Below are 17,610 nucleotides of genomic sequence, written 5' to 3'. Positions count from 1 at the left end.
ATTAATATGGTAAATTACATTGATTGATTTTAGAATGTTAAACCAACTTAGCATACCTTGGGTGAAGCCCACTGGGTCATGTTGTAGTATCCTTTTCAAATATTTTTGGATTGATTTGCTAAAATTTTGTTAAGGATTTTTGCATCTATATTCATGAGAGTATTGGTCTATAGTTTTCTTTTCTTGCAATGTCTTTGTCACATTTTTGTATCAGGTTAATGCCAGACTCATAAAATGAGTCAAGAATTATTCTCTCCTCTTTTCTCATGGAGAGTTTTTATATTATTTCTTTCCTAAAAGTTTGGTAATTTTTCAAGTGAAGCCACTTGGGCTACCCACCTTTCTTTATGGGAAGATTTTTAAATTACAAATTCAGTTTCCTTATTAGACACAGGGCTATTCAGGATATCTTTTTTCTTGAGTGAGTTTTGGTAGTTTGTGTGTTGGAAGGAATATTTGTGTATTTCATGTGAGTTATCAAATTTATTAACAAAGTTATTAATATTCCCTTTTTATCCTTTTCAATTTCTGTAGGATCTGTACTGATGTGCCCTCTTTCATTCCTGATATTGCTGATTTGTCTTGTCTTTTTTCTTCTTGATGTCTAGCTAGAGGTCCTTTGGATCCTTGGATCCTTTCTAAGACCAGCTCTTGGCTTCATTGGTTTTCTCTGTGGTTTATCTGTTTCAATGTTGTTGATTTCTGTTCTTAACTACATTATTTCCTTCCTTCTACTTATTTTGGGTTTAATTTACTCTTCTTTTTCTTGCTTTTTAAGGTAGAAGCTTGCTTTATTTATTTTACACTCTTCTTCTTTTCATGTAAGCTGTTTATTTCCCTCTAAGTACTGCTTAAGCTGCATCCCACTGCTTCTGATATGTTTTATTTCATTTTCATTCCATTCAAGATATTTTCTAATATCCTTTGTGATTTCTTTCTGTGACCTATGGGGTGTTTAGAAGTGTTATTTAATTTAACACTTGGTGGAGGGAGGATTTAGATATATTTCTGGTACTGATTTTTATTTTAATTCCATTGTGGTAAGGAATATATTTTGCATTATTTAAATCCTTTTAAATTGATTGAGACTTATTTGATAGCATGGCATGTATTGTATCTTAGTAAATGTTCCATGTACACTTGAAATGAATATGCATTGTGCTGTTGGGTGGAGTGTTTTCTGGGTGGCACTTAGGTCAAGTTGATTGGTGTTGCTAGGTCTTCTGTGTACTTACTGATTCTCTGTCTAGTTGGTCTAGCATTTCCTAAGAGAGGAGTGTTGAAATTTCCAAGTACTTTTGGATCTCTCATTCTCTTCTTCCAGTTCTGTCAGTTTATACTTCATGTATTTTAAAGCCTTGTGACTAGGTGCATACATATTTGGGATCATTATGTCTTTTTGCTGAATTAATCCCTTTATCTTTATAAAATGCCCCTTTTTGTCCCTGTCATATTCCTTGTTCTGAAGTCTGCTTGAACTTCAATATAGTTTCTTGCTAAAGAGTTCTGCCTATCAATCATAAAAATACAACTGGAACTCTGATTGAGATTGCATTGGATTTATAGATTTATTTGGGGAGATCATCTTCAAAGTATTAAGTCCTCTCATCTAAGAACATAGAATATCTCTTCATTTATTCTAATCATCTCTATCCTTTATTAAAATTTTAAAGTTTTTTTCCATAAAGATCTTGTGTGTTCTTAATTTCTAGATATTTTATAGTTTTATTCCTCTTACGACTAGTATCTATTTTTAAGATATTTTCCTAGTTGCCTTCTACTGGCTTAGAAAAATGGTATCAAATTTTAAATTATCTAACATCTGATAACTTTGCTAACCCCTCTTATTACTTATAGTAGCTTATCCATTATGTATCCCAGGTATTAAGTTTGAGGTGCCTGTGACATCCAATTGAAGGTGTAGTAGAGTAGACAGTTGAATATACAAGTTAGGAATTCATGGGAGAGGTCCAGGCTGGAAGTGTAAATTTGGGGATTGTCAGTATACAGATGGTACTTAAAGTCATGTGACTGGATAAGATCACCAAGGGAATGAATGTACATAGAAGAGAGAAGAGATCCTAGGCTATGTAAGCAAGTTGAGGAGTTAAGAAGGAACTATTAAAGGAGCAGCCAGTGAGGGGAGAGGAAAGCCAAAGTGGTATTCTGGAGCCAAGTGAAGAAGTGTTCCACTCGTACACAGCCTGTGCGTCTTCCTCCTGCAGCAGAAATAAACCCCTGAAGGGTTTGTTCTTAACCACTCGTACAAGCAGCATGGTCAGTGGTTAAGAGCAGGGATTCTTTGGCCCTTGCCTGAGTGTGTCATGCCTGGCTCCACCACTTCCTAAGTGGGTAGCCTTGGGCAAGATACTTAGCTCTCTGTGCCTTGGTCTCCCCAACTGTTAAATAAGGATAGTGGTATTACCAACTTCAGAGAGTCATATAACTTAAGTGAGTTAATTCATGTAAAAGCATTTATAACGGTGTCTGGCATATAGTAACCTCTCATTAAATATGACTCTGTTTTTATCATTATTGTTGTTGCCTTTGTATTACTAGTATTTAGCACAGTATCTGATACAATTAGTGCTTTAAAATGTTTCTTAAGTGAATGATTCTATTAGCAGGCTATGTGAGGGAGAGTGGGTGGAGAAAGTATGAGCTACAGTTGATACTGAAATTCTTTTTGTTTAGAGATACGGCTTTTTTATTGAGTTATAGTTGATGTACAATATTATATATTATAGGTATATAATATAGTGATTCATAATTTTTAAAGGTTATACTCCATTTGTAGTTTTTATAAAATATTGGCTATATTCCCTGTGTTATACAATATATCCTTGTAGCTTATTTTATACCTACTAATTTGCACCTCTCAGTCCCCTCCCCCTATATTGCTCCTCCGCCCTTTCCTCTCCCCACCGGTAACTACTAGTTTCTTCTCTATATCTATGAGTCTGCTTCTTTTTTGTTATATTCACTAGTTTGTTGTATTTTTTAGATTCCACATATAAGTGATATTATACAGTATTTGTCTTTTTCTGTCTATTTCACTTAGCATAATACCCTCCAAGTCCATCCATGTTGTTGCAAATGGCAAAATTTTGTTCTGTTTTATGGCTGAGTAATATTCCATTGTATATATAAACCACATCTTCTTTATCCATTCATCTGTTGATGGACACTTCGTTTGCTTCCATATCTTGGCAATTGTAAATAATGCTGCTATGAACACTGGGGTGCGTGTATCTTTTCGAATTAGAGTTTTTGTTTTTTTTCAGATATATACCCATAAGTGGAATTGCTGGGTCATATGGTAGTTCTATTTTTAGTTTTTTTTTTTTGAGAAATCTCCATATTATTTTCCACAGTGGCTACACCAATTTACATTCCCACCAACAGTGTACAAGGGTTCCCTTTTCTCCACATCCTTGCCAACATTTGCTCTTTGTGTTCTTCTTAATGATAGCCGTTCTGACAGGTGTGAGGTGATATCTCATTGTGGGTTTGATTTGCATTGCCCTGTTGATAAGCAGTGTTGCGCGTCTTTTCATGTATTTGTTGGCCACCTGCGTTTCCTCTTTGCAAAAACGTCTATTCAGATCTTCTGCCAATTTTTTAATCTGGTTGTTTGTTTGATGTTGAGTTGTATGAGCTGTTTGTATATTTTGGGTATTAACCCCTTATCGGCCATATCATTTGCAAATATTTTCTCACATTCAGTAGGTTGTCTTTTCCTTTTGTCAGTGGTTTCCTTTGCTGTGCGAAAGTTTTCAAGTTTAATTAGGTCCCATTTGTTCACTTTTGCTTTTCTTTCCTTTGCTTTAGGAGACAGATCCAAAAAATATTGCTACAATTTATGTCAAAGAGTGTTCTGCCTATGTTTTTCTCTAGGAGTTTTATGGTTTCTGGCCTTACATTTAGGCCTTTAATCCATTTTGAGTTTATTTTTGTATATAGTGTTAGAGAATGTTCTAATTTAATTCTTTTACATGTAGCTGTCCAGTTTTCCCAGCATCACTTGTTGAAGAGACTGTCTTTTTGATGCTGGAATTCTTTGTGGGGACTTTATGAAGCTAGCAAAGTAGGAAAGTACATCAGGAAGGAACATGTTCTTAAATTCCCAAGTTTGGAGTTTGTGAATGAATAGCTATTTGAAAAGACTGATTGGCTAATTAAATAAGAATAAACATATAAATTGTTACTTAAAGAAAAAGATAAGGGAAGGAAACTATAGATTTTAAAGGATTTAAGAAACATATTCATATGCAGTGTATGAATCCTGATGCAGTTTTTTTTTTAATTAATGAGACCCAGGAAATTTGGCAGTGAAAGCATTTTGATATTAAGGATGTTGTTATCATTTCTACCTATAGTAGTTTATGGTTATGTATTAAAAATCACTTCACTTTTGGAGATACATGTTAAAATATGTATAGACGAAATTATATGATGTCTGAAATTTGCTTTAGATAATCCAGTGGTGGGAAAGAGTGATGAGTGGGATTATAGATAAAACAAGATTGACCATGAATTGATACTTATTAGAGTTGGGTGATAGCTATATGGGAATTCATTATAGTATTCCTTTCATGTTTGTATTTGTTTGAAATTTTCCATAATAAAAACTAAAAAAGAGTTTAAAAAATAATTGAAGGACTCTGTTTACCTCTTGTAATGCTTGACTTTATTATACTAGATTAGAATTTGAGAAACAAAAAACTCGGCTTAATGCTCAACTTGAATATAGTCGCAATCATCTGAAGAAAAAACTGAATAAGATTAACACATTAAAAGAAACTATCCAGAAAGGTAGAGAAGACATCGATAACCTAAAGAAGGTAATTAATGATGGGTGGCTGAAGTCATTGAAATGATGACTTTCTTCCATGATTCAACATTCGTTGAGTTCCTGAAAAATTCTAATAGTGATAGAAGGTGGGGGCGGGGTGCACATTTGAGAAATACTTGAAATACAGTCCACACAGCTTCATGAATTATTAGATATTGGGAGGGGTGTGACACGGGTGAGTCCTGAATTCTAACTTGGGTGATTGGTGGATAGGAGGAGAGATTAAGGAGAGAAAATTCTGGACCTGTGGAGCATGACTTCCCTGTGTGACATCTAAATAGCAATTTCCAGCAGGTAGTTAGAGAGGACGTAGATAACAGAAGTCTAGGCTGGTTTAGGGGAGTAAACTGAATCCTTATGTGAGTGGGTGAGGCTCCAACCAGAGAGGAAGGCAGTGAAGAGCAGTGGGGTGAGGATGGAGTTCTGGAAGGAGAGGCCACATAGGTTATGAAGAGAGCCCGAAGGGGTGGTGTTACAGAAGCCCCAGAGTGGGAGGGAGAAGGAAGTGAGGGAAGTTGCCGAAAAGGTAAAGTCTGGAAAATGTCCATTTTCAAGAGGTCAAAATCTGGAAAATTGCCAATTAAGAGGTCATGGTAGCAGGAACATTTTCACTGGACAGTGGAAACAGAAGTCAGATGGCAGCAAGCTGAGAAATGAATTCAAAGTGAAAGAGAAAGGTAGGTAGTGATTACCCGGAAGTGTAAACAAGGGTGGGTCACGTTCTGTGATAGAGGTTCAGGCAACCTACAGGATAGGGGTTTACCTTGGAATGGCTGGGTTTGTTATGTTAATAATAAAATGATCTATTGACCTTATTAATGTAGAAGATGGTAAATCTACAATGTAAATCATCTCCATTCAGGCTGAAGAAAATTGTCTGAAAGTTGTGGATGAACTCATGGAGAAACGGCAGCAACTTAAGGACATATTTGTCACTCAGAATACCAACACTGAGAAAGTCCAAGCTCAAATTGAAGAGGAACGGAAGAAGTTTTTGGCTGTTGATAGGTGACTAAGAAGTTTATCAGAGTTTAAAAGATGTTTACCATCAACTTGAAATTTATTATAGGAAGTTTTATTATTTGAATATACACCCTTCGTTGCTTTTGGTCCCACATCACACCTATCAAGCACTGCAGTTTGGGGGAAAACCAAGAGAGGTGGTTAGTTGTTTAGAGTGAATAGTTCCTTTTGGTGGGTGAAAACATGGACCTATATAAAGAGTTCCTTACCCTAAATCCCCCTGACACCAGTACCTTCCTACTGGGGAGTCTCCTGCTAGTCTGTCTGTGTGACAAAGCGTAGCAGGTGAGACGTAGAATCTGGAACTACACTGCATGGTTCCATGCCCCAGTTTTGCCACTTATTTACTGTGCCTTCGTTTTCTCATCAGTAAAATGGGGATAATAATAGTGCCTACCTCATAGAATAATTGTAAGGATTAAATGAGTGAGTGTTTATATGGTACTTAGAACAGTACCTGGTACACGATAAGCAGGTATGTTTGCCGTGATGATGACCAATAACGCTTTGAGTCAGCTGGCTTGTTGCCCCACAATGACATCTGCTTTCCTGTGTGACTGACACAAACATAAGCGATCAGATGAAATGAGCTCTGTTTTTGTTCAACTTCTTGGCATTTCACAATTTCCCACAATGTTCAAAGACCTTTAGTATTTCAAGATACAGCCAGAAAATTCTTTGTCTAAAATTTTTGAGTGGAATTAAGTTCATTTACTCTTGATTTTTTTTTTTTAACTCGTATTTAAACAGATCCACATCTCTGTCATCAGATTTCTAAAAACCATATAGTTCTTATTTTATTTTATTTCTGGTCCTGTTTCTGGGTCCTCTTTAACGTCCCACCTTGTTTCAACTGGTAAAACTCCCAAGCCCTCAGTAAGATAGAAGGCATTACATTAGTGGTGGTAGTAAAAAAAGTTGAGACTGTCAGGTGCATAATGACTTAACTGGTAAGACATTTCTCTTGCTAAGAGACTCTTTCTCTTGGTTTGATGTTCTAAAATGTAGAACTTATACTGAAAGAGAAATGCAGCTTGAAAAATTGTACTGATTTAAAAGTAAGGTAAGTAGGGCTTCCCTGGCGGCGCAGTGGTTAAGAATCCACCTGCCAATGCAGGGGACACGGGTTCTATCCCTAGTCTGGGAAGATCCCTCATGCCGCGGAGCAACTAAACCTGCGTGCCACAACTGCTGAGCCTGCGCTCTAGAGCCCGCGAGCCACAACTACTGAGCCCGCGTGCCTAGAGCCCGCGCTCCGCAACAAGAGAAGCCACCGCAATGAGAAGCCCGCGCACTGCAACAAAGAGTAGCCCCCACTCGCCACAACTAGAGAAAGCCCATGCGCAGCAACGAAGACCCAACACAGCCAAAAATAAATAAATTAATTAATTAATTGAAACAAAAATAAGGTAACTAGGAAAGGGCTGTATTGGTGCTAGCCTGATGAAAGTAATAATATTTATTATTGAAAATCCTCCCTTGGATTAAATAATTATATTCATGGCCTTTGTCAGGAGTGTTAAAGTTTAAATTACAAGCATCCATGGGCTAACTCTGCAACTTACAGCACTCATAAGAAAAAATCTTTTTTTTTTCATGTAAGTTTATAACATGTTTTTTTTCCTTGGTGCAACTTTACATAATTAGTAAAATATAATCACTTTTTCATATCTGTGTATTTACAGGGAAGTGGGAAAACGGCAAAAAGAAGTTGTAATGCTTCAAACTTCTCTGGAACAGAAGCGGTTAGAGAAACATAACATGTTGCTTGATTGCAAAGTTCAAGACATTGAAATAATTCTTTTGTCGGGGTCATTGGATGACATCATTGAAGTGGAGGTATTCTAGCAAATGATTTTAAAATATGTGCAGTTGTGTGGAACTTAATGTAAGGCCTTTGGCTGCTTAGTGAAGTTGCATCTATGCAGATTCTTCCTCTTGTTCTAAAAGCTCCTTTAGGGGCAGAAAAGACGTCTCTAGGAGGGAAAAAGGGCAGGATGGTCCTCATGCCAGAGGGCTGGGCATTTTGTGCAGTTCTCTTATTTCTCTTGCTAATCCGTGTCCTTTGAGCCCCACAGGATGGACCAGAGTCTCTTACCTGTGCACAGATGCCCAAGGGGGGTCAGAGACTTGAACCTGTTGGAGTTAGGGGCGCTGGGGAGGCGGTGTGAGCCACAGGCCAGGTGCCATTGGCCTGCTGGCGTGAGCACTTCTCTGTACTCTGGTAACGTTGTCCGCGGTGTGTGGAGGGGTCTTGCTCTGCACCTTCACCGACAACCTGAGGTGGTTCTCAGCAGAAACGTGCCTCACTGAGTCTGTCCAGGTGGTGAGAGTGTGGGGGAGGCAACAGCAGGCCCCACGGAGCCACAGGACGAGACCAGCGTCAGCCAGCAGTGGACGTTTCTCTGTTTGCCTCTTTCCTTTCTTCCTCGTCACATTTGTATCGCACAGTACTCTTTAGGCTGGCTGGAAGTTTATACACCCTTAGTTCTGTCACTCATGTTAAGAAAGATATGACTATACAGTTCAGGAAGAATATCTTACTGTTAGCCAATCCAGAGGATGGTGAAAATAGTTATTGCTTTTACCTCTCAGATTATCTCTGAGTTCTTTAGTGAATCTCTGTGGTCTCCCTTCCACATCCCTCCTCCCCTTTCTGCTCTGCCCCCAGTCAGAAATCCATGCATTTCCATCCAATTTCTACTCCAGAAGAGGCCTTCAGTCCTTTGGGTTCTTCAATTTGGAGTAACTATAAAACAATTGTTCTCTTGCTAACATTGACCACTTCTCATAGCATAATTCTGGTGTGATAGTATACTCAGACGTCCTTTTTCTTGGGAATTCCCTGGCGGTCCAGTGGTTAGGACTCAGTGCTCTCGCTTCTGGGCCCCCGGGTTCGATCCCTGGACGGAGAACTAAGATCCCGCAAGCTGCGCAGCTCAAGGCATCAGATGACTCATATAGAAGCTTAATACAAAATACGATGTTGAATCACATAAATAGGAATCGTGAGATTCAGGATTACATTTTGTATTCAAGTTCCACTTCTTTGTGAACCATTTTAACATAAATATATTACATAAAATATAGACTTAATTCCAAAAGTAGTTTTATTGGGTTTGTTTCAGCTGAGAACATCTAGAAAAGAGTGAGTAACAGAGGGGGTTTTTTCTCTTAATTTGTAAGTCTTTGTCTTTGGTATCAGCATTACACCAAAAGACCAGCCTACAGGTTAGTAAGTCCTCATGTATTTGTCCCTTCTTTCCTATTCCTCTCTCCATTCAGAGTGATATATATTGAAATTGAAATATATTGCTATGTTGTCAGCATTGCATTAGGCACTGAGACCACAGCAGTGAGTATAACTGCCAAAAATCCCTTCCTTCACATTCTGCTAGGGGAGAGATAGGCACAGAAACAAAATGGTAAACAGATAAAATATTTATGTATTTGGTGATGCTGTAGGCTAAAGAAAATATAAAGCAGGGAAGGGCATAGAGAGTATTGGTGGAGGAGAGTTTGCAATATTAGATGCAGAGGCCGTGGATGTCCTGAGAGAAGGCAGCTGGTTAGCAGACAAGGTAGAAAATGAAGAGATGCAGACATCTAGGGGAAGGGTGTCCAGGCAGAGGGCAGTGTGCCAGCCCTAAGGTGGACGTGTGCCTGGTCTGTTCAAGGAGGCCAGTGTAGTGGGAGCGGAGCGAGTACCAGGAAGACTGGCACAAAGTGAAGTTAAAGGGGAAGGAGAGGCCAGACCATCATGGCCTTGCAGGCCAACATAAGGGTTTTAACTTTCAATCTGCATGAGGTGGCAATCAACTGGAGGCCTTGGGACAAACAGATGAGTAGAGATCACCATTTCAGATAACAAGGAAAGGGCTTCATATGTTTTTCAGTTGGGACCTGAAGCAGAAAGTACCCAGGCAACAATGGATATATATGAAAAAGAAGAAGCCATTAAGGTAGACTACAGCTCTCTAAGAGAGGATTTGAAGGTAATTGAAAGATTTCTGTTGTTCATGACTAACTCATGGTAATAGTGAATATTTAAATACTGCAGAATAATTTTAGATGATAGAGCATAAATGTAGGGGAAAAAGTAGATTTCCTAATGATTTTTTAAGAAATAGTCTAAATAGGTTACACATAAAATGTTTAAAACATTTAAAGTTTTCATATCATCGTTTCTCACTGTGTGTTCTGTAGAACACCAATACCATGAAATGTCTTGCCAAAGAAGAAAAGTTTCTGTCAGTGTTTTGAAAGTCTATTCCCTTCTTGGAGATTCAGAATGAATAATAAAGTCTTTGAGAAGTCCTGAAATAGACAAAAGTAGCCAACATACTCCAGCATCCTGAATTGCCCTGTCCGTGTCCCAGTGCAGTACCCTCAGGAGGTGACAAATCCTTCACAGCTACAGAGCACAAACCTGGAATCCAGTTTCATGGTCTCATTAATTTAGCAGCTCTTACTCTTTCTCTTAACCCTATAGCCATATTTTGCTTTGTGTTTTGACTTCGTCCTGAAGCTGCTTCTCTCATGAGGGCAAAATGACTGTAGCCTTTCTTGGCCTTCCAGCCACCTAACCACAACCCTCAGAGAAGAGAGAGGCTGTCTTTTGTAGTGGTTCTGTTCTAAAGATTGAAGAAAGGCTTTTCCACAAAGCTCTACCAATTGTCCCCTAATCACAGTGGCCTAAATTGGGTCACATGTTCATTCCTGACCAATCACTGTTGGGGGTGGGATGGACTTAGCTTTAGACCAAGCAGGGTTCATGGGACGTATAAGGGAGAAATGGTCAAACATGGGCTCTGTTAGAAAGGAAGAAATGGAGAATGGACACCAAGTAGCAGTAGCTACCACATCTTTTAATTTCAGATGTTTCTAATGTATTTTGTTAGATTTGTTGGGCTCTTTTCATTGTACTTGTGGTACTTTTGGCAATCAGAAAAAAAGCTCTTATCTATTTTATAGTCTATTCAGTGCCTTCGTATTTAGGAAGTCCTTCCCCACGACATTACTGAGTAAATATAAATATTTTCTTCCTGTTAGTGATTTTTTTGTTTTCACTTACCTACTTAATTAATCTGAAATGAGGTAAGAATCTATTTTTTAAAAGGTACGTAAGTTAACCAGTTTACTCAACATCTGAATAATTCTTTTCCCAATGAATTAAAATGTCACCTTTATCAGATATTAATTAACCCCCTCTGGGGGGGGGGGGGTCAAGAAAGTTTTCCTGGAAGGTGATGCCTACATCACTTTTTCCCTTCTCTCTTCACTCAAGTTAGTTCTGCTCATTGTTTAGGTTTCAGCTTAAGTGTTACCCCTCCAGATGGGTTGGATCCCTTCTGCCTGCCCCATAATACCTGTGCTTGCCTGGTGGAGGGTTTCACGCTGTTGCAGACGCCAGTTTGCATGTCTGACTTCCCTGTGAGCTCTTTAAGGGCAAGGACAGAATAGTTTTCATCACTGAATCCTCAGTGTCTAATACATAGTAGATGATCAATATTTTTTAATGAATGAGTAAATGAAGTGATAACGTGAATTGTTACTTTTTTAGCCAGATTAAGAAAGATGAAGGTGCAGCGCGTTCCAAGAGAGCAGCATCTATGACTCTAGAGCTATGAAAGAGCACAGCCAACTTCAGGAAGCTACAGCAGTGTGACCTGACCACACTGCAGACTCAGAGAGGGCTGCAAAGGAGGGCAGGAGCGGATGCGGAGGGAGACGGGCCAGATCCCGAAGGGCCCTGTGCCTAATTATTGTACCTTAGCAGTTTGGATCTAAATGGCATGCTAACCATTGCTGTTCTTTGCCAATAATAGGCTCTACAACCTGATAAAGAAGTTGAGGCCCACCTTAGACTCCTACGGCAACAAGTAGCATCCCAGGAAGACGTCCTGCTGAGGACGGCGGCCCCAAACCTCAGAGCCCCGGAGAACCTAAAGACTGTCAGAGACAAGTTTCAGGAGTCCACAGATGGTGAAATGAAGCTTTAGTTGTTAGCAAGATCATATTCATGGGTGTTAGGGGTTTTGATTTCTATAACAATTACTAATAACCCCCCCTGAATTGCACCTTTGTTTTTATTATATATATATTTTTCCTCTGTTATCTTATAGTAATGTACTTTTAATACTGAATCACTAATACATTCCTTTTTGAAAAGCGTTCTTCTTTAATTTAAAAACAGGTGTATTGATTATTTTAGAATAGTGTCTTATTTCATACCAGCATAAGAGGCATATTAGATACTCTGTTGGAGTTTGTTATTATTACTTAAAAATCAGCCCTACCAGAAAAAGGGCTCATCAATTTTAAGTCATTTTCTTGGAATTAATAACAGTTGAGGTGTTTTGAAGGTAGATTTTACTCAAGACAACCAAACTCAAAATCTAGTTTAAAAAGTATTTTATGCTTTAAAGTTGAAATAAGAGAAGCCCTTGGTGGTCTCCAAAATAAAGAACATTGATTCTCTCTTAGCTTTTGAGGCCAGCAGAAAGGAAGCCAGAATACGTAGGCAAGAGTTTGAACAGGTGAAAAAAAGGAGATACGATATTTTCAGCCAGTGTTTTGAGCACATCTCGGTCGCAATTGATCAGATCTACAAGAAGCTCTGCAGAAACGACAGTGCCCAAGTACGTATTTTTCACCTCAAATATGAGTGGGAACTTCGTGTTATTGGTGGTGTGTTTTTTTTCTGGTGGGAAATCACCACCACACTATCTGAGTGACCCACTTACCGGGCAAAGTCAGCTCATGAAAATTGGTTATTGCAGTGACCTGTGTTCTAGGTCCTACTCATTCCACCACTAACCAGCCTGGACAAGTCAGAATCTCTCTGGTCCTGCTTCTTCATCTGCAAAATGAGTGGGTTAGATCATTTGGTTTCCAGGTTCTCTTTTCAGTTCTGGAATTCTGTCACCTGTACTAATTTGATTTTATAGAGCCGTCTCTGTAGTAAAGTTAGGGTAATGTAGACGATCTGGGGAAAATGGTTGATATGGGGTCTGTGGAGTTGCCCAGAGTAACAAAGGAGAGGGAAAGAACTAAAGGCAGCGTTCAAATCTAGATATGCCCCTTGTACTGGTAATCTCTCCATTCCGTGATCAGCATCCATAGCAAATACTGTGGACTTGAATGTGGACTAAAGATGTAGATCTGATCTTATGTATCTCCTTTTCCCTCTTTCTCATGGTATTCTTTTATGACTGAGGTAATCCTGAATCATATATTTAGAATTTCCACCAAAAATAACTTATTTTCAGTAAAGTAAGACTAAAAGAAACCCATTAACTCCTTGAGGGCAGGATTCATCAATAAAGATTTGATGAAAGGACCAATGAAAGAACTGAATGAAGATTGCTTTGGTAAGACTGCAGCATATGCTTCTGAGCTTTGAATGGTAGCCTGGTGGGAAGGCTTTATCCTTTATGTAGGTTAGAATGTTTTCCCTCTACTCCCTGCCCCAGACACCGTTGCTGTCTGTGATTACATATAGAGCTAAATACATTATTGAGAGGCATTGATATTTTTCCATCAAAATGGAGGAAAATCTAACCAAGAGTATTTTGTAAACTCTGTTGCAATTCCAAGTTGAAATTTACTAATAGCTTTTCTGATGCTGCTAAATAAATAACATGTGTTTCAGGCATTTCTTAGCCCAGAAAACCCAGAAGAGCCTTACTTGGAGGGAATTAGCTATAACTGTGTGGCCCCAGGCAAAAGGTTCATGCCAATGGATAATTTGTCGGGGGGAGAAAAGTGTGTGGCAGCTTTGGCTCTCCTGTTTGCTGTGCACAGGTAAGGTCACAGTGAGCTATATGATTTTGCATCAGGGCAGAAACCAAATAGACCTTCCTACAGAAGACCTGCTAATTACTTCTCTTTAGTCATATTTAGCGTATGTGATACAAAACTTTTTTTCAGCCAGACAATTCAGGTTAGGCTGTAGGCCTGTAACAATTTAGACAGCAAATCTAAGAGAGAATTCAGTCTTTGACAGATTTTTATTCAATTTGTTATTATCAGTAGCTACTAATATTCCAGCTTCATAGAAAAGAAAGGAGAAAAAGGAGGATCAAATGGCCAGATGTGAAATCAGGATTGCCAAAAAACAGTACCAACGACAAAGCCAAACAAAATAAAAACACCTAACTTGTATATTATTTGCCTTGTCCCTATTCAGAGATCTGCTATTTAGTAAGGAATGTTAAACAAAGTATTTCTTCTGAAAAAAATGTTTAACCTCCTCATTTCCACTGATGATGGTGACACTTATGTCTGTAAAATAAAGGGAAAAAATGTTATAGCTAAAATTAAGGCAGTGAACTTCTGACATTCAAAGCATTAGATGAAGAACTAAGGTATAGATGATGCTGCCTCTCTATTTTCATGATCAGAAAGATCAACATAGAAGTTTTACAGCTGTTTTCTACTGGTCTCAAGAAGGAAAAGGAATTGGCAATTACAGGAAAGGAAAAGAAAATGCCATTAATGCAGGAGGACTTTGGGAAAAGCAGGAGGCAGGAACTTAAACAGGAGCCTGTGTGAAGTAAATCTTAGCAGAATAAGACTAATGCTAGGTGTCACCCCCATCCATTTACTCAACAGATATTTATTAAATATTTACTGTGTGTCGAGTGGTGTTAACAGACATTAGAGGGACTTCCCTGGTGGTCCAGTGGCTAAGATCCCATGCTTCCAATGCAGGGGGCCCGGGTTCAATCCCTGGTCAGGGAACTAGATCCCACATGCCGCAACTAAAGATCCTGCATGCCGCAACCAAATAAATAAATATTTTTTTAAAAAATAGACATTAGAGACAGCAGTGAAGAAAACAAATTCCCTGCCTCAAAGATGCTTCATTTCAGTTGAGGAAGACAGATGATAAATAAGGTGTATTAGTAAAGTAATTCTCTAATATAGAGGCTATTAGAAAATGACAGATGCTATAGAGAACATTAAAGAAGGGAATGGCAATAGTAACAGGGAGGGGTTTGCCACATTTAAGTCTTCTGGGAAGGCCTATTTGAAAAGGTAGTATCTGAGCAAAGATTTGAAGAAATTAAGGGAGCAAGTCACGTGGATGGATGTTCTAGGGGAGAATTCTAAGGGAAGAATGTTGTAGACATGAGGAACAAGTGCAAAGGCCCTGAGGCCAGAGTGAGCCTGGCGCCTGTAGAGAATAGACTGTATGCAGCAGTGGCAGGCACAGGGTTAGGAAACTCCTGTAGCAGTCAGGGTGGAAGATCATGGCGGGTTGGACCAGTGTGGGAGCAGACAGGGCGTGGGGTAGGAGGGACCCTAATCAGCTGGAGTGATAAGAGCTGCCATTCACTGAGCTGGAGAGGACCACAGGAGGGATGGGTTTGAGGGGTAGGTGAGGAGTTTGATTTTGCACGAGTTCAAGCTAGACACCCACATGGAGCTGAGGAAGCTGTTGGACCCATGAGGCCAGGGTTAAAGAGAGAGGTCAGAACTATCAATAGAAGATCCCTAAAACCTTGAGAGCAGATGAAATCACCAAGGGAGCTAATCAGATAGAGGAGTGCTCTAAGCGCTGAGCCCCGAAGGCACTGCAGTGTCAAGAAGTTCGAGAGATGAGGAGGAGCTGGTAGGAGACTGGGGCCTGTAGCAGTGGGTGAGGCACGGGGAGTAGACCATGTCGCTCGCTGTCCTTGACGTCAGAGGAACGGGGAGGACCGCCCCCCGGTACCATCTGCAAAGGTCACCTGGGATGTGGACTGAGAATTGAGCGTTGTATTTACTGACATAGAGGTCATTGGAGACCTAGACGAAAGCATCCAAAAGGACATGTTTTATTTATTTATCCTGAATACTCTTAGTCCTCTCCTCCAAGTCTTATAAAACAAAGTTGTAACTTAAGCGATTATAATTTTTTTCTAGTTTTCGGCCTGCTCCATTCTTTGTTTTAGATGAAGTAGATGCAGCCCTGGACAATACTAACATTGGCAAAGTAAGTTCCTTTCTGCTTTTAATTTCCAGTACAGTGTCTATAATTCAAGGATCATGATGCAGTCAGAAGGCAATTTACCCTGAACAAACATAGTTTATTTGATAGTTGCTGGTTAAAAGTAGATTTTTCTAAGTTAAAAATCTAAAAACAAGATGATTCAGGGTAGCAGTTTTCATTCAAGGTTTAGGGGACCCTCAGTGAGTTGGTGGGGAGTCAAGTGAGAATCACTATACTGGATCCACAACATTGCTACTGGGTGAGTTGCTTTTCCCTAAATCTAGGTTTTGGGACCTAGAGCGTCCTTAATAGTAGGCCACATGGCAAACAGGACCAAATTAGTGTTTAATAAAGTCCAAAAATAACATATCTAAATAAAATTCCAAAGGAATTAAAGTTCAAAATTCTGTTCCCCTTCATTTATTAAAATTTATACAGTCATTTACTACACTTGCACTGTTTTCAGTATTTGAGACCATGAGGGAACTAAGGACACAACTGAAAGTCAGCCTTAAAGATCAGTGCATAGATACACAAAGCCACCTGAGAGGCAGGCTCTCAGACCACACATCCTGACTGTAAATTTTTGACCTGAGAATGGGGTTGACCATGGACATGTGACCAAAGGATAGAGGCAAACACTGGCAGTACCTGTCACTGCCCAAGGCTGGGACAGCTCCATCCTGCAGAGTCCCTGTGTTGTGGTCCTACTTCCAGAGCCATCCATTTCCAGAAATGGATGAATGAAACTCCTGGTTCTGATTCCCGGTTCATCCATCTTCCAGAAATGACTGGGCTTTGCATTTACAGCTGCTTACAAGGAGGCTGCTCTGGTCATGCTGACAGAGATATGTTAATTTGTAAACTGGCATTCTGGTTTATACCTTAGTCTTATGAGCTTGGTTAATGAGTCCAGCCCCGAGAGATGTATTCAGTCTTGGGGTGCCACCCTGATAGGTTGAGTCTCTGAAACTGACCTCCCTGATTCCTTACTCTGTTGAACCTCATGGTGTAATGCCTGGGAGAGTCAGGGGATTTTTCAGGAGCTGCAGCCTGGGGTAACTTCTAATTTTAGGCAACAATGTCATCTTTCAGATTTCCCAGGCTGTATTCATCTAACCCAAACCTCTCTAGGACCTTATTTATTTTTTTAAACTTTTTTTTTTTTTTTTTTTTTTTTTGGCTGCGTTGGGTTTTTGTTGCTGCGCTCTGGCTTTCTCTAGTTTCGGCGAGTGGGGGCTACTCTTAGTTGCGGTGCACGGGGCTTCTCATTGCGGTGGCTTCTCGTTGTGGAGCACGGGTTCTAGGCGTGCGGGCTTCAGTAGTTGTGGCTCGCGGGCTCTAGAGCGCAGGCTCAGTAGTTGTGGCGCACGGGCTTAGTTGCTCCGCGGCATGTGGGATCTTCCCGGACCAGGGCTCGAACCCGTGTCCCCTGCAGTGGCAGGCGGACTCTTAACCACTGCGCCACCAGCGAAGTCCCGGACCTTGCTTTTTAAACATGTCACAGCGTACATAAGAATAGCACATCAACACCACACCCACAGAAGTTAGAAAACAAGTCCAAAGTCCCCTGAACCTTGTAGAGAACAGGCAAGAGCCACATTCTGTGACCTACCAGAGACTTCAGGATTACTGGGGGAAGAAGAAAACACGGGAAGAAAAGAAAATCTTGATTTGTCTCTCTTGAATGCCAGCCAGTCTGCATCAGCTAACTGGACTCCCTAGCCTCAGTCATTTGGGAGAAATTTCCCCT

At 39.8% G+C, this 17,610-nt stretch overlaps 2 protein-coding genes across 3 annotated transcripts in view; one reads left to right on the top strand and one right to left on the bottom strand.

The window, feature by feature from the left end:
* Positions 1-17,610, top strand: part of SMC1B (structural maintenance of chromosomes 1B) — an 85,225-nt gene that overhangs the window by 64,749 nt on the left and 2,866 nt on the right. Inside the window, exons 16-23 of one of the 2 annotated variants that reach the window (XM_068560952.1) lie at positions 4,703-4,844; positions 5,718-5,863; positions 7,564-7,717; positions 9,775-9,873; positions 11,707-11,863; positions 12,365-12,519; positions 13,533-13,684; positions 15,791-15,860. In XM_068560952.1, coding sequence (XP_068417053.1) covers positions 4,703-4,844; positions 5,718-5,863; positions 7,564-7,717; positions 9,775-9,873; positions 11,707-11,863; positions 12,365-12,519; positions 13,533-13,684; positions 15,791-15,860 — 1,075 coding nt within the window. The remainder of the gene's footprint in view (positions 1-4,702; positions 4,845-5,717; positions 5,864-7,563; positions 7,718-9,774; positions 9,874-11,706; positions 11,864-12,364; positions 12,520-13,532; positions 13,685-15,790; positions 15,861-17,610) is intronic. The other variant, XM_068560953.1, reaches the window with a different exon arrangement.
* The window catches only part of FAM118A (family with sequence similarity 118 member A), a 35,496-nt gene continuing 33,077 nt past the window's right edge, over positions 15,192-17,610 (bottom strand). The window contains exon 9 of the mRNA XM_068560963.1: positions 15,192-15,673. Within this exon, the coding sequence (XP_068417064.1) occupies positions 15,663-15,673 (11 nt within the window). The 3' untranslated portion in view covers positions 15,192-15,662. The remainder of the gene's footprint in view (positions 15,674-17,610) is intronic.

This window comes from Eschrichtius robustus, chromosome 13 (assembly GCF_028021215.1).
Source record: "Eschrichtius robustus isolate mEscRob2 chromosome 13, mEscRob2.pri, whole genome shotgun sequence".
Taxonomy (NCBI): domain Eukaryota; kingdom Metazoa; phylum Chordata; class Mammalia; order Artiodactyla; family Eschrichtiidae; genus Eschrichtius; species Eschrichtius robustus.
This window is presented reverse-complemented; position numbering and strand designations above follow the sequence as displayed.